The sequence below is a fragment of the Limanda limanda genome, chromosome 7, assembly GCF_963576545.1.
Source record: "Limanda limanda chromosome 7, fLimLim1.1, whole genome shotgun sequence".
Lineage (NCBI taxonomy): Eukaryota > Metazoa > Chordata > Actinopteri > Pleuronectiformes > Pleuronectidae > Limanda > Limanda limanda.
The window spans coordinates 28,336,769-28,353,845 of record NC_083642.1 but is presented as its reverse complement, the minus strand read 5'-3'; the positions used below and the strand labels follow the sequence as shown (position 1 = coordinate 28,353,845).

General features: G+C 42.1%; 1 protein-coding gene across 1 annotated transcript in view; it reads right to left on the bottom strand.

The window, feature by feature from the left end:
• Positions 1-11,424: 11,424 nt before the first annotated feature.
• prkcz (protein kinase C, zeta) overlaps positions 11,425-17,077 on the bottom strand; it is a 126,611-nt gene continuing 120,958 nt past the window's right edge. The window contains exon 17 of the mRNA XM_061075163.1: positions 11,425-11,512. Coding sequence (XP_060931146.1) covers positions 11,425-11,512 — 88 coding nt within the window. The remainder of the gene's footprint in view (positions 11,513-17,077) is intronic.

The window sequence follows — 17,077 nt, the reverse complement described above, 5'->3', positions numbered from 1 at the left end:
TCACAATATAATATTCGGCTTAGTTGTTGTTCAACAACAGCGTTAAATACAATATCCCAATATTATTAAAAAAATCCACATTTGAATGACACCAAAGTGAAATTATTATATTCTGAATGAACGTGTTCAGCCTAATATTGTAGAAATATCGTATATGTATCTTTCCAGGATGATGATATAAATATTAGTAACTTTATTTCTTTAGCACCTCTCAACAAAAGCAACATTTGTTTTGCTTGCGTCCACCTGAACAAGGTAGTGTGTGTGTGTGTCTGGATTTATACATGCTGAAGTTTAAAAACATGAAATTCAAATCAAGAAAATAAGTATACATACATACTATATATACAAATTTGACTGCATCTGCAATGAAGGAGAATACATGGCCTAACTAGAATGTTTCTCAGAGGGCTCATACCTCTGCCAAGGCCCAATATGAAACCACCCCCTATGAAACCACATTGAAATTAACAAAAAATTTAATTTTTAAAAATACTTTTATAGAACAGTGCCAGGTTGTGAAAAACATAGGTTCACATTTTATGAATAAGAACAAAATGTAAGAAATAAAACTACATGCAACAAAGTATATTTAGTATACAGCATATACAGTGGCTTCAGACAGTATAAAGACTCTTTACTTTAAATTGTTGACAAAGACTAAGGCAGACTAAGACGCTAACTGTATCTGATGCCAGTTATAATGACCTTTGATTGGTTGGTTCTCTCTTGTTATATAATATATTACCAGTTTGAGGGGTCAAGGCTGTGTTGAAAATAGGATTGTGTTGATTGTAAGTTCAATTTATCTCCCATTATTGTCTATTTCTACTTCTACTTCTATTATTTTCCTTTTTATATTACCTTAGGTAACTGTGAACACTTGAACACAAAGACGTCACCCACATTCACAAATTCTTAAATAAACCCAAAACCAAACTGCTCCTTGAATTACAGTCTTTACAGTCAGTCAAAGGGTCTGATCTGGTGTCTGTGAGCTGAGGTACCGAATCCATTTCGACCACATTCACTTACATTTCTCTCTTTGTATTTATGTAGAAAATGTTAATCTCTCCATTACATAGATTTCCTAAATACTCAAGGATTTTTCCCTGCCAATAAGATATGTTCTCATTAAGTACTTATCTGCCATAGCCTGAATATTCAATGTCAGAGCATCAAATGGGATAGTGATTAATATAGTTTCGTAAGACTTGTGAAATTCCTGCCAGAAGGATGTCATTTTTGGGCAATCCCAAAACAGATGATAATGGTTAGCTGTGGTGGATCCACATAGCCTCCAACAACTCATTCCAGCAGCTTGGAATCTCTTCTGGGCAGGGGTTATACAAAATATTATTATCTTATGATGATTTACCATCCAACTGTGTGAAGATGTAGTTATCCATTGTGATTTACAAATATTTCCCCTTTAATCTTCAAATATTTTCCCCATCTATTTTGCACACGCTTTCCTTTAAAAAGACCTGGAAGCTCTTGTATAATGTAGATATTATTTTGCAACCATTTCCTAATTTGTTAGATGATATAAAGATGTTCAGTATATCATTGCTTTTCCCAACCCCTCAGTTATAACTTAATTTACCTGGAGGCTCACATGAAGGTGTATAAAAACATCTTTGTATTGTCGTTCCTGTAACCTTTTTTAAGATTTTCCAAAACGCTTTATTACCCCATTGTCTACTAAATATAAGTATGCTGTGAGCCCTTAGCTCATCCAGACACATCCAGATTTCTATTTGTAATATCCACCAAATTGCACACACTCATAAATATCAGAAAAAATGCCCCCTGATCTGGATCCAGACTCAAATTTAATAAATGTTTTCCTCATCCATACCACATCCTACCACAAATTTCATGGTAATCCATCCAGTAATTTGTGTGTAATCCTTCTAACCATCAAACAAATGCAGACAAAAACAACTTGGTACATAATTAAATATAGTTCATATAATCCAGGCACATTCCAGCTTTTATTATTTTAATATGTAAGAGACTTGTCATGAATCTATGTCTTATTTTGTATAAACAAATCAGTACAATCACTGAAAGAAGCAGTTGATGAAATGCTGACAAAATTATTTTTAAAAATGACCATCATTTCCAACTCTTCCATACTGGGTGTTGGAAGATGAGATCTATCAGCTATAAATCTTGAAACTCATAATCTACTCTTCGGTTAAATCCAACACTGTAATATTGAGGAAAAGGCAGAGGGAGAAGCAGACTGCACTGGGTTGTGTGCGGCAGACAGTGTGTGATGTGGGCTTCACAGGTCGGTGGATCCTGCAGCGGCCTGGTGGAGCAGAGAGGAGCTGCCTGCAGCCGAGAGCCTGTGGGCCATCACCCTGAAGTCTGCTCTGCCGGACCTGCAGGACCAGCACCTGGTCCCTGATCTTCCAAATCCATCTGCAGCGGTACGTTACCATCAAGTGTAACTCATAACTCTGTTTTACTAGTTAAGGTGATGAGACGCACAACTAGACTCACATCAGACACACACAACATCACACAAAATTACAAAAAAATCCAAGTTCATACGTTAAGTAATGCTCTTGTTTGTCTGCTTAGACTAGTTATAATACAAACATTATAAAGTTCGTAGTTGTGCTTATTTTACATAATTTGACATTATTGGTGTGTAATGGCAGGAGCTAACAAAACTCATTATTTCTGCAACATGAATGTGTGTTTATTGTTAGTCTTTGGTATTCATTATTATGGTTCTTCCCACGCATTCCACCACCTCTGAGCATTTTTCAATATAATCCACACTAATTGCTTTACCACAAGTGGGTGCCAATGGAGAAGGATCATCTATCTGTAGCAATGTTGGCTTTGCAAGATGTGAGCTGTAACTATGCATAATGTGTATTTAAAGTGCCACACTTTCATAAAACCTCTGGTATGTATTATAAAATATGGAACCCTGGTGGTAGGTACAAATATTTTCACTGTGCAGCAGCAGAGTGGTTTCCGCTGTGGGATTCATACAAACCAGGAGAAATTGCAGTATGCCTCTTTAAAACAAATACCTTTTATTAGTATAATTTCTATGTGGTTGATTTTTAGACATTGCAACTTTTATCATCTGTGTTAAAGATGCGTCTCCCTTCAGATGCTTAAAAGCTCACACATTCAAATGAGTCTTTTTTTTCCCATGGCACCTCAGAGACCCGCAGCACAACAGTTGGGTGAACAATGGTGGTGTGACCTCAGAGAAGACGTGGGCCCTCTCCCCGAACCCGCTCCACCATCCCCGAGGACCCCGAGGTCGAGTCCAGATCCTCTCGGACGCTGCTCCTCTCAGAAGGAGGTCACAGCACACACCACACCTCCAGTGCACACCTCTGACACACAGTGCTCCTCTCACAGCATTGGCAGAACAGCACCTCAAGCCCTCGGGAAAAGACAGTGGTCATCCCTCCGTAGCCGAGAGGAAGCGGCATCATCAGCAGGATGCTCAAGTGTTAGGGGCGGAGAGCAAGATGAAGCCGTTGGACTGGTGAAAAGACAGCTTCTCACAAATCAGGTGAAGGAGAGAGTAAATGAAGAGGAGGCTGTGATGGATAAAGAGGAAGAGGAGGTGCTGGGGAGTGTCAGAGGAGATGGAGGAGCTGCAGGTGGAGGAGGAAGAGAAAGGATGCAGAGCTGCCCTATGTGCCTGATTGTGTTTCCTGTTGGGTAAGAAATGCAACTAAATGGCTTCTTTTTTTCTGTATCACATTAACATAAGGATTCTTCTAGCGGTGGGGGAAAAAATCAATTCTGTTCAGTATCGCGATATTTTGCGCCCACGATTATATCGATACTGTAGCACAAAGTATTGCAATATTTAAAAGAATTTTTTTTAATACTTTATTTACAATTATATATGTAACAGCTCCTGGCTGGCAAAGCATGACAAGGAGAGTTCAGAGTTTAAAAGATACCTGAGCATTCCAGGCACTAGTGTGTCTGCTGAAAGGGTTTCTCCACTGCAGGAGATATAGTAACGGCCCAGAGGAGCACTTTAACATCTGAGCATGTTGACCAACTCCTTTTTCTGAACAAAAATGCCAATATTCCCAAATGAATTTAACATTTTGGGTCATGACCTTGCAGCCAACTGGACGACTCTAGTAGTACACATTTTTTTGTTTTTCTCAATTTGATTGAAGCTCTAAGCTACTCTTATTTATATGATTATTCTCAGGTTTATGTTACTCTATTATGTCTGCTTTATGTTACTGTATTGTATTTAAATAATTTTAAGTTATGTGCTGGGAGCTCAGCGTTCATGTGAGAGGTCTCCTACTAGAAAATAATTACAAAGGTCCTGTGTCCTGAATGTTCAAGGACAAAGTTTTTGCACTACCCTTTCTTAGTTTTTGCACTTCAGTTAATGTGTAGAAGACAATGTTCTTCACAGAATTAAATGTGACATTTGAAGTGAGTTGAGCAGTCTTATTTTCTTCATTTTTTGTAATGCCTTTGAATAGTATGGGGGACATGAAATCGCAATATATCGCAGAATCGCAATACTATTGAATCGTGGCCCAAATATCGCAATACTATTGAATCCTCACATTTTTGCCAATTCCCACCGCTAGATTCTTCTAGAGGATTCAGGTGAGGGGTGGAGCAGAGGCAGGATAGAACGTATTCATTCTGCTGTGGAGAGCACATGTTTTTGATAATAGCACATCATCGTCCTGAGCTCTTATCATCAGAAACTCTCTTGACATCTACGTCTTCTACGTGTTTGGCACCGCTTTTTCATCCTGACATATTTCTTTTATGGGCTCATTAGGACATTATCCAGAGTTTTTACTAGAGGGCTGGCAGGAGAAACTCCGGAGAAAGTCCGGAGGCTCTCATTCGGACATTTGCGTTCTCACATACAGCCCCCCAGGATCTATGGAGCTCAGTGCAGGTCTGAAAGCAGCTTTACAGTATACGTACTGAACTGTAGGTATTATTATATATTTAAGGACTATAATCAGGTTCTGGCCCAAAAAACCTTGATTGCAGGCTGCCAAGTGAAAACGGTGAGAAAGTCACTGAGATTAAAGTGTTGGTTGTGCTGCTGTGGGCCTGGTCTGACCTGGTGACTCTGTTAACGTTGGCCTGAGCAACAGCAGCCGCCTGTGCTCTCACTCTGCACGTCTCCTGCAGAAACAATGGCCACCTCTGTGTGAGCGGACACAGAGGACGACAGACATCTGCTGCTGCCCTTACTCTCCTCGTCCTCCACCCGTTTCCCCCTCACACATGCACACCTGCAAATACAATTTTAAATAATAGGACTCGCACTCATTTTTACCACCAAGAACGATTTAAGGATCCGATTCAGCTCAACAGTTAAATTTGTCCAGTGCTTTGACCGCATACCTGCAAAGCTACTCACCTTCCCATCAGCCTTAGCGGTACTTAGTGCCCTCAGTGCTAATTAGGAAAAGTTAGCTTAAACCACAGTTGTGTGCACTACATCACAGAGCTGCTAGCATGACTTGTTGTGTGACCACTCAGACAGCAATCATGGTAAACTAGTTATTAACTAAAGCCCCTAACATCTGGCTTTTGTCTGTTATTGTGACTTCAAGGTCAAATAACTCCACAGTAGACACAAGTTTTTATCGACTCCAGCAGTGATGGAAACATTACACCTGGGTGAACGAGTTATTTTGGCAAGACAGCGAGGTGAGAGACCTTCTGTTGTTACCATGGTTGTGATGTTGAACTTGACGTACGTGGGAAAAAGGGATAGGCAAACTCCTCGGCTGGCAATGGGAAAAGAGTCAATAGCTTTTTGAGCGGGTTTACTCACGATTTTTTTTTTAAACCCACCTGTAGCCACTCATTTTGGTGTAAAAGAGGTTTAACATGCCAGGTGGTGATGGGTTTGGATTCAGCGTCCTGACACAGTCACAGCTTGAAATTGTTAGTTTTGCAGGTAGAAGTCTTTCAGCAAAATGTAGTTGATATTCACTCTAGTTTGATTTTTCATTTCAACAGTTCAACAAATACGATTTTCTGTCTAAGTTGTCGGGCTGTAAGTAGCTCTATGTAAGTGTGTGTCCACGGTCAGCAGCTGAGGTAAATCTCCTTGTTCCTGTCCCTCCAGGTTCACACAGATGGACTGTGACGGCCACCTGGCCCAGTGTCTGTCGGAGATGAACGTGGACATGACCTGGTGAGCCCACAGGTGGCTGCGCTGGCTGCCGTCCAGGAGCTGCAAGCAACCCAGATGCCCCCCCACGCTCTACAGGACCCCGCTGTACGCTGGACACGCCCAGAGCACAGGGGGCGCTCATATTCAGTGATGATCTGACACCTTCCACAGGCCCCACACTGACAGAGGCACTCCTGCTGGGACACAAACAGCATTCGTATGTTACAGAAGAGGGGTCTTTTTGAGAAATGTCCATCTGGCTTTGGTCACAATGACTCTGACTGCACCTCTCAGAGGACCCTGCTGTCATATTTCATTTACCCTCTTGAGACCCTAGTTCCCACTAAATTTGGCTCCATTTGATCCTTTCCACTTTCCCCCTGGTAACTTTGATTCCAGCCAGTCAAGTCTTCCAAACTTAAACGACAATTCGACCTGTCATCCTCTGAACCAGGTCACATCCTCCTCAGAGAGCTACTTCATGAGTCCACATTCGACTGATTGATTGAAAGATTCAGTTGTTTTTTCAGACAAAACACATTTGAATTATAACTGCATACAAATAATCACTGACTAATATTAAGCCTTAAAAGTTACACACATGAATGCGGAACATGAGGAGAATTTGGTCCGGAATTTTTAACACATGAACAATACCGCAGGAGATAGTCCACTCTGACGTGTTCACAGAAATCTCTGTAGAGTGTTCAGGTGGGGGATGGAGCAGCAGGCAGAGGCAGGATGGAACACCAGCGACGGCTCTTATCACCAAAAACTCTTATGCCATCTATGTGTAGGGCACCGCTTTTTCATCCTGAGATATTTGTTATCTTTTTGTCTTCAGTTTTGCGTCTGTCGCATGTTAGAAACGTCTTCAACGAGTGGGGGGGAACTCAATTGCTGTGAATCCTGCGGAGGATCTCCTGCTGTGTTCTCACATCGGCTCATTCCGGCTTTCTGCAGAGTTGTTTCCAGGGTGACAGACTATTTTGTTTTTGTGTTTTTTTACGCACATTTTTTCTGATGGAGTGAAAGAAGCTGAGCAGCTTTAAGCTGTGGCTCATTCAGCCCATTTCCTTGTTACTCTGAAAAGTCTTCATACAAGCAGAAAGCCCAGAAAACAAGGAGAAACATGATGTGATGTAAACAGAGTACAGAGCTGTTGCTGGGACGTACTATTCACCTTTGCTAAGCATAAGGAAGCAGGTGTGAGCCAGGCTCCGTCCACAGGGAAGAAACACAAACATCTCTTCAGCTTATGGAGACGTTGTGTCTTGCTGGACCACATGCAGCATCAGTCGGTGTCGCTGTCACAGTGAGCGAGGCGTTATTGTTTGTGTGCAGATCAGTTCACATGTTTATCAGTGACCTTTAGAGGTGCCCCCGCCTCCCCACAGTCTTTTAGCTGAGCTATGATGAACAAGTCCCGACTCCAGCTATGAACTGACTGAGACCGATTCATTGACCTTCTCATGCCGCTCCCAGAAAAATACCTCGAAATTTTGAACGAAATGTATTAAAACCCATTTAAAGCTGAATTCTGTGTGTTCTGTGTGTTTTTGCTCCAAGTCAACTCCACCTCAGAGAAAAGAGTCTCTGATGAGCTCATGCTCGTTGTCGTCTTCCCCACCCAAAGAAAAAAAAAACATTCACACGCATGAACAATTTCGCTTTAATCTGAAAATATTTTCAGAATCATATTTCTGTCTTCTTCAAAATGTGCTTTATACATGTGAATGCAGATGGTTATGAATGTGAACACTGGCCTTCAGATATGCCCTGTAGAGTGTAACTGGGCTGCAGATTTCCAACGAGAATTTCTATTAAACAGCTTATTTTTCTCTGCATCAATAAAACACAGATAATGATATTGGAAGATGAAAAGTGGTTAATTGCCCTTTTAAGTCTCCCTGTATTAACAGATTAGGTGCTGATCAGAGGGGGCGCACACACATACATACACATGACCCCCACACACATTGTTCTGATGTCTGCAAAAAGGATGGAGTCTGTTCACGGAAAACCAGTATCATTTTTAATAATTTCACATATTTACAAAGATGCGGTGAAGCAAAATGACGCGTTCCCCACCAGCGGTATATGTTACAGCTCAAGACCAGGTTCATTCAGTTTTAGACGAGGACTCTGTTCGTTTTACAATGGCCTTCACTCTTCTGTGCTGTGGTTTCAAGGACTCCCAGTTCATCTGTTGGTCCCTTCAGAAAAAAAGGATGACATTAATGTTTCACCTGCTGTGTGAAAACATGACATTAATGAAGCTCAGAGGGTCGGAGGGCGAAGCTTCCTTCAAAGTGATTTCCAGCTTCTTCAAGGGTGTGTGTGAGTGTGTGTTCAGAGTGGTGAACTAATCGGTGCTGCTTCTTTATCTCTCCTCTCTCTATCTGTTCCTTGCCTGACTGTAAAGGCCCTGCAGCTAATTGAGAACCTTTGACTCAGGATCGTCTCATTAATCCTATTATGGTGTTATCAAATTAGCACGGGTCAGATTTCATCAAACACTTCTCAGCCGACACAGAGCTGTCTTTCCTCACAAGTGCACAGACATAGCGATCAACACAAAGCTTGTAGGAGAAGTGGTTTTAAAAAAAAATCGGGCTCGCGATTGATATTCACAGATGTGTTGTGCATGTGTTTGTTTTATGAGCACAAGGCTCCTACACTCGGTTCCCATTTCGCTGCTTGCTGTGTATAAATGTGGCAGTGTATGAAGTCGAACTGGCCTGAACTAGAAACAGCCTAAAACCTCCCTGTATACAAATAAGGTCATGGCTTCTCGTTGTTGTCATCGTTGTTGTACACCCTGTGTGTGTGCAGCTTCAGGGGCAACGAGAATTGTGATTAAAAACCCTCTGACGGATCAAAACTGCAGGACCAAGCAAACAGCATGGAACTGAGCGTATGAACCTCGGGTGCTGTAGAGCTGAGCAGTGAGTGCCAGGCTGACTTTACACTGGGCAACTGTCTGTTATCAATTAAATCTCCGACTGATGCTGAAGCTTCAGGATTAATTCAAATACAAACATGTTGAACTCCTTTTTTTTTATTTAAACATGTCAGTGTTAAGTAAGTCAACTTTGTAAATGAAGGATGTATAACATAAATGATATGTTTCCTGATTTAAATCAAGACATCGATGCCTGTTTGATGCCAACTTTTGCTTTTTCTGTCTGAATATTTGATACTCGATAAATTATCTAAAATCAACCAATGGTTATGATATATTGAGTCTTAAAAATGTGTCTATAAATCTTGAAACTTCTCATCATGAGTAACAAACTGCCTGATGTTGGAGCTCTAACACGTAAGTGTAGAAAATATCAATCATCAGATGTTTAAATTGAGAAGCATAGTTTTAATCTCCATGTGAAAAACTTATGAAACATGACTGAAGAAAGTTGATTCCTGAGAGAAAAATGTTTTATTATTTAAAGTCTGAGTGACATTAAATGTCCTCAGTATTTGACTTTGCCTTTAAAATCCCTAATAATATGTTTTATATTGTTTGACCCTAAAAGCTGCAGTTACCACTGTTAATAACATGCTGTCTGTCCTTTGCCTGTTTTCTACAGTCAGTTTATCTGTCCATGACAAAAGAACACTGGCCGCCCACTCCGAGACCTTTCTGAGGGATTAGCACGATATTTAATCCAAACAGATTATTTTTGTCATTTCACTTGGTCTTTATGACTAAAGGAAGAATCGCACGATGTTAGTGGGACTCAGCTGCAGTAGCATCCCAGTTGCACCATGTAAAGTCAGCCTCAGTGCCGGGATGGAAACACACAATGATCCCGAAATAGAAATGAGACACGTTTCCACAAGGCAGAACAACCCACCGGTCACATGACATTTTTCGACTGGCTGCAGATGGTCACGCAGTGGCAGCTGGTGTGGAAGAATCCGAGCTCGGCCAGCAAGCCTGTACACACTGTGGAGGCCAGAGCCAATGAAACGCCTCTTACCCGAAGCCCTGATATCAGGTTTTTCCAAATCTGCCAGGCAGTGATTGCACCGTGGCCTTTATAAACCTTCATACTAGGTTTACCCAGCACTGTATAGACGCTCTCTGCTGGATCAAAGCCACCTGTGACAGTTCAAAATTATAGTTTGGCATCGGAAAAAACTCTTGGTAAGCAGGACACAGTCGTCACGATCTATTATACATTAGACTTCACTTTTGAGCATTTTGTCTCTTACAGCCACCAGAGTCAGTCATTTATGGATGATTCATTAAAAACCACGATTTATTCATTAAACATGAAAAGATTCAGTCAAGTGTTGGGACTGTGGCAGGTCACTTTGCTCCAAATGTATTGATCCCCCTCTAAATTTGAACAATGTGGGCCAAACCTGGCACAGCTCATCCACGGCTGAGTCCATGATGGGTGAAGAAATGTTCAGTAAGATATAAGTGCATTCAGAGACAAGGTCATTAATTTGAACTTTGAGGCACTTCTTAAATAAAAAGTTGTGTCCCAGTTTGTTATCCCCCCCCCTCCCCCTCCCCCAAGTGTTTGTGAAAACCATAAAAGATAGAGATAAAAAGGAGAGTTTGTGATTACGAATGAAAATGTGCCACTTGCATCAATAAAAAGGCATCGTCAATTTTGGATTCAATACGTACAATATAATACACAATAATAACTTATTTTTTGTCCTGTCATTGTACATTCTCGTTCGTGTGAGGCCTCGCCCCGCCCTACAAGATCAAAAAAAGGAAAAAGAAAACAAAGTGCACATAAAATGTCAAGTTCTTTAACAGAACTATCATATTCATCCAGGGATGTGAGTCAAGTTGAAATGTGTTCATGATGGCAGGCACAGAATCAACAACAGCTCTCTGTTCAAATTACAAAGCCAGTCGTGCTTTGACATGAGGATGGACATTCTGACGGGACAGAGGGATGAAGCCAGGGGAAATTAAGAAAAGAAAAGAAAAGGGGGGAAGACAGTGGAACGAAGGGAATGTTCTTGTAGTTCAGCCTCTTTATTTTCCTTGTAGAAAGAAGAGTTTGCTACTCCCAACAAAACTGAATCGTCCAGGAAGGAGACTCTCCCACTCCCCTGTTTGCCTTGTTGACAGGTCCGGAGGGTGAGTTCGTCCTCCCCATCCTCCTTTACTCTTCTGCTCGCCTTACAGAATTGGCGAGTTGCGAGTGGTTTTTGGCTGAGACGGCAGCTTGGACAGACAGTAGGTGGGCGAAGGAGGAAGCTCCGTCTCTCCTTCATACAGACTCTTCTGTGGATAGCAGCAGGGGGTTGATGTATTCGAATCCCTCAAATTCTGACTGGTCTATTCTCTTGATGACGTCCCTGAGGAGATAGAGAGATGGAACGCAGAGTTAGAGGTGTCATTTCAGCACAAACACAGAGCACGGTGCCATCTGCGGCAACCCTGGATCAAGTTCTGAACAAAGACAGGGACCGGTTGGACTTTCACAACATTGAGAGAAAAGACTCGCCCTGCATGTTTTAATCTAACTGACACAAACAGTGGGGTAGTTCTGGTTCTGATTTCAGTAACTCACATTATCTGCCACCGATTTAACAATTGTCCTTTAGTTATAAACACAGAGTCGCTGTGTTTGAGAGTTGGTTTGACTGAACAGTTTTTAATAGTATCAAATTCTTACAGACAAGCTAAGTACTTTTGATCTCAGTTCCAGAAATAATCTCCTTCCATACTAACACACCTGGAGATGCATATCACATTACCATTCACATGAACTGAGCTGGTGTGAACAGGAAGTAGATTGTCTACTCTGCAGTTGCACGCTTAGTTACAGAAAATACGACTGACAAGAAACAACAAAGGTGAAAAATAAGAGCGGAGATTTATTTTTGATTGACGACGAGGTGGAACTGTTAGTGACATGTACAGTGTCTCATGAAACAAGAGCTGTATCTCAGTTCAGGGGCTATATCCTTCACAGGTGTCACAACATCCATCCCTTTGAAAAGAAGGCTCAAACGGGTGGATCCTTCCCATCTCAACCTATCCCATGATTTATTGGGCTCAATGGAACAGCTAACAGTACATATGTTATAACAAAAGGGGGCATTCAAACTTAATCATTGAGTCCAACTTCAGCTTTGCTGCTATGCAAAAGCGATAAGGGCGACACTCATGGAAATCATTTGTAAACCAGGCCATCTCATTTCGGTTCAGCCTTCACTTTCTACACGGCCAAACAAGATTGCCTCCTTCGGACGACGCAATCTACCCAGCCCACGGACTTGAATTGAATTGAGACACAGCTATGATCTGCTTTTCGGAAAGAGACAGGTTGTGTGTAACAGTTGAGATGTTGTTTTTTTTGACAGGATTGAGTGCAGTGAGTACATTTTAGAAATTTGTTTGTTTTTTCATCTGCTCTGCCTGCTTTAAAAACTTTCCAGATTTGATTATTAATAGCAAGACCTAATCATGTGAGGTCACTGTTTTTGTTGGTGAGTCCTGCAACAGTTTTGTAAAAAAATATATAACCAAAAAACTACCACATGGTCTGATGTATCTATGTCAGTGTCTCTCAGTATAAATCCTTAAAACACTATAAAAATGTCTCAGTACATGATGTAACATGAAGCAGAGGAAACATGGAGCAGACCAATCAGTGGAGAAACTTTTGTTTCCTGACGAGCTATTTCCATTAACAAAGGCATAATCACAGGTAAATGGAGCGGAACCCCATAACTAGTAGTCGGCTCAGAGTGGCGGCATGGGTAAAAATAAATTTACTTCCTTAGTAACACTCCTGGCTTCTTCTCCTGTAGCAACAGGCTGTTTTCTCGTCTGTGTGTGCGTGTGTGTGTGTTTGTCGGTGTGTGTGTGTGTGTGTGTACGTGAACGTACGTGTGTGTGTGTGTACGTGTACATGTACATGTGCGTCTGTGTGTGTGTGCGTGTGTGGTGATGAGATGAAGAGCTGAAACCCAAAAAGGAGGCCTCTCTCTGTGAAAGGCCAGGAGGCTTTTTCTCTGCAGACACTGAGAAGGAAGCTTTGAAGTTAAAACAAAAGGTGCGTTCACTGCACATAACACTTGTGTACCAGGTGGGTGGGGGTCTCACTTTAAGGGCCACCAGCAGAGACACACAGGTTGCAGATCCCACCCACATGGAGAACCAGACAAGTGAATAAAATGCTACACTTTCTTTCAGTTTGCTGACCGGCATACTGATGAGGCAAATATTTTCCCTCAATCTGGTCTCATGTGAAGTACTCTCACTTTACGAAGAGGTCAACCACCAATACAACAATTACATTGAGAAAATGCTGTTTTTCTACGTTGGAGTTGAGGAGAGAACAGAGAGAAAGAAAGAAGGACACATGAAAGAGAGGGGAGAAGGTTTGGGAGTTGACCAAAACAAACAGTGTGTTCAACCAACGTAAAAAAAACGCTGCCTTTTTTCTCCAGGGTTTGGAGGAGTTGAAAGCATTACCAGATGCAGAGTGGAGAGGGGAGAGCAAGGAAGGGACAGAGGAGGAGGGAGTGAAGTGGCAGAGAGGGAACAAGCATGAGGAAGAAAAGAATGACGACACCTAAAGAGCATTTCAACTGGCTTGTGAAAACAGCAAACACCTTGTACCAGTATTAGACTGAAAACTCCATACTTGTGTTAAGCAGAGATTCCTTGAATTGAAAACTGTGATATCCACAGTCATGTCCATTAGGTATATTCCTTCCATTCTGTTTACATCAAGATCGTACCAAATTTCCCGAGGCTGTGTACTAACAACAATGAAGGCCTGGTAGAATCCAACATCCAACCTAACCTTTGGAAGCAAGAACTACGAAAAAATGATTTTAAATGGATAAAACTAAATGTAAAAGACCAATTAAAGGACAAATGACAAATTTCTCTAGAATCACATATTGTCTCTCCTGATTAGCAAGAGCGCAAATCTTTCCACTAAGGCCAAAGCCCCCCATCTCACACTGTGGAGGAAAGTGGGAAAAAAGGGTTCCAGCCTCTTACCTGAATCCATTTCAAAAGTTAATGAGTTCTTCCTTGGCCGAGACCACACCCTTCCACCAAATTTCAATAAATTCGGTGCCGTGGTTTTGCTAACAAACAGGCAAACAGCAAAGGAAACATAACCTCTTTGGCAGAGGTAGTATTGCGGACGTTGGATTATGTCTGTGTCAGTAACGCTGTGAAGAAGAAACAGATGTATCTGTTTAATTCATCCACGGTCCACTGACTACTGAACAGAAGTGGCAGAAAAAAAGCTGCTATGAACATCCAAACAGAAAGAATCAGTGAGTTTTAGGAGTAAAGTCAACCATCCCAACCTTCCTCTTGATGCTACTGAATAATTTGAAATACTCACCTGAAGCTCTACTGTTATATTTTGGAATGACGAGGGGACTATTTAAAATCTCGCTGGGCATCTGAGGAGCCACTGACAGCCTGAGGTATGTTGTTGTATATAATATTAACTCCTATAGTATGCAGTGATTTGTCGATGCATACATTTGCCTTCTGTGTAAAAGAAGAAAAACTAAAGATTTATTTTCTTGGAGAGACAAAGGTAGAACTGTTACAGTGTTCTAGCGTTACAACACTTGCTGTAACATTCACTGCTTGTAGTCAAGGTCTCTGCTGAAAATAACCAACCAGGAAGAGAATTTGAGTGATAGCGTCATCTTTCCAAACTAAAAGACAGCCGCTGCACAAGTCCCACTTTTAAGGGGCTCAGAGGCTTCAGAGCAGTGTGGACTTCAGGTATAAATGTAGCAACCGTCACATGTCTAAATCTACAATGTGTTCTGAACTGTAGACTTGTTAGTTAATGACTTATTAACTTCCTAAAACACAACATCTATTTTGAGAGTATAAGCAACAGGCTCTGCAGACAGACGAGAACAGTCTTATGGTCCTCGCCTTCATGTTCAACCCTGAAACAACCACCAAGGGCCGAGGCAATAGAAGACAAAGCATGCTTGCCTAGGCCCTGGATGCCATTTTCTAAGAGAGGGAGCTGGCACTGAAAAACTAAAGCCTCTCCTCCCCTCCCCTCACCATGCTGGCAAGCCCCCCCAGCAATCCTGGCTTTTAATGTCGCAATGTAAATCTCGAACACGGAGGGTTTACCCTTCTCTCTGCCTACACGACTCTCACTTCTCTTTCTTCTTGTGCCAAGCCCATCATGAGTGGGAAAGAGGGGAGACTGGAGAGCTTTTTGCATCACCCCCTCCTAGCGGGAGTGGGCGACGTCAGCCCCTCTCCCTGGTAACAGAGGGAAAAGAAAGGGATGGGGAGATAAAGTGCGAGACGAAGGGAGGAGGCGTGCGTTGTCTTTTGATGTACGGTGGTGTTTGATGCCAGGTTGATATCTCCACTACTGAACTGGCAGTGTGCTCTCCACCCTGTTCTCCCACTCACCCCCCTTTCTCCCCTCGCTGTACAACCCCAACCGATTTGAAAATTGCCTCTCCAAAAGTCTGCCAGGGACTCCCGTTGTCAAACCCTGTCACAAATGAGCTGGGATGAGCTTCAGAGCCGTCTCGCTGCAGAACCCTAATGAGCTGCGAGGCTCACCCACTCCCAGGCTGGTTTGAAGATCAGTGTCTACTGAACAGCAGAGGTGTAGAGCACCTTCAAACAGAGGGAGAGCCTTGGTAGCTACCCAAAGACATCTGTCATAGGTGCAGAGCATGATGGGCATTTAATAAGGTTCCAATTAACACTGGGAGCTCCTGTCGCTCTTTGCGTTGCCATTTCACAATGGTGTATTTATTGCTGAACATGTTCACAAGTCGCACCGGCAGGAGAAAAACAGGATGGTGCCTCAGTCAGTCTCCACCCAGCCAGCCGAGTGTCGAACCAGTGGTGATTACGTCACCGACTACCTAAATGTGGAATTTTATTTGAAGGCTGCTGCACAGACACTAATCTGGCTGATTGCTCCCTGATCTTGAATCTTGATATTTACAATAATCGGCTCAGACAGAGACCTGCAGTAGCCAAAAAGCGAACTGACCAGAAAGCGTCCCCCAACCGGATGTACTTGCATATGTGCCTGCGACTAAAAAACAACAATACAATTGCAACTCCACTCCAGCTTGCACTGCAAAATGTATACGCAAATTCTCTGTCATGAATTTATTATTTCTTTTCCTTTTTTTTTTTGTTTAGCTGCAAAACACATTATGTCGGTCCACCTCAATGTTTGATTTTCTTCTGAAATCAAATTTTCCACGCTCCAGTTCAGAAGATGGATGTTCCTAAAATGTGTTTGCCAGCCGCCATAAGCAAACTGATGAAGAGGAATAATCTCTGAAGCTACTGTGAGATTCCAAGTACCTGCAATCGCCACCGTGAAATCGTTCTGTTACAAACGTTGAGTGTGTGGTCTAACGTTCTGTCCAAATTGTCTAGTATGTTTGCTCTGATGACTCTAATATAAAAAACGGTTAAATCTGTCATTATGTCTGTGGTCTCCCATGTTTTTAAAGTTTGTTAAAGGTTGTAAATCCTCTGGTGTGCACCAGGCTTTAGAGAGAATCCTAATCCTGCTTCATTTTAAGTACAGATAGTTAAGAGAAATGACGTGTCCCATCCAGGCTGAGCAGAAGAATCACTTCAGCACGATGTATTGTTCTTTTGTTGAGAGAGCAAAGAGAACAAACCTCAGGCAGTGATACCTTGTGTATTGCCTGTAGCTTAAGGCGTCATTAAGCTTCAACAGTCTGTCTCAAATATGCTTTTTATGTCTACAAAGGGTGCGGGGGGGACTTCTTGTTTTTTCTACCATTCTGAAACCTGTCAGTCACACACACTCTCCAATCAGTCACATGTGCCAAGGTGCAAAGGTGGACGTCTCTCGTCTGTTTTTCTTTTTCAAACATCTACTTGTGTTACTCCTCTTGTGC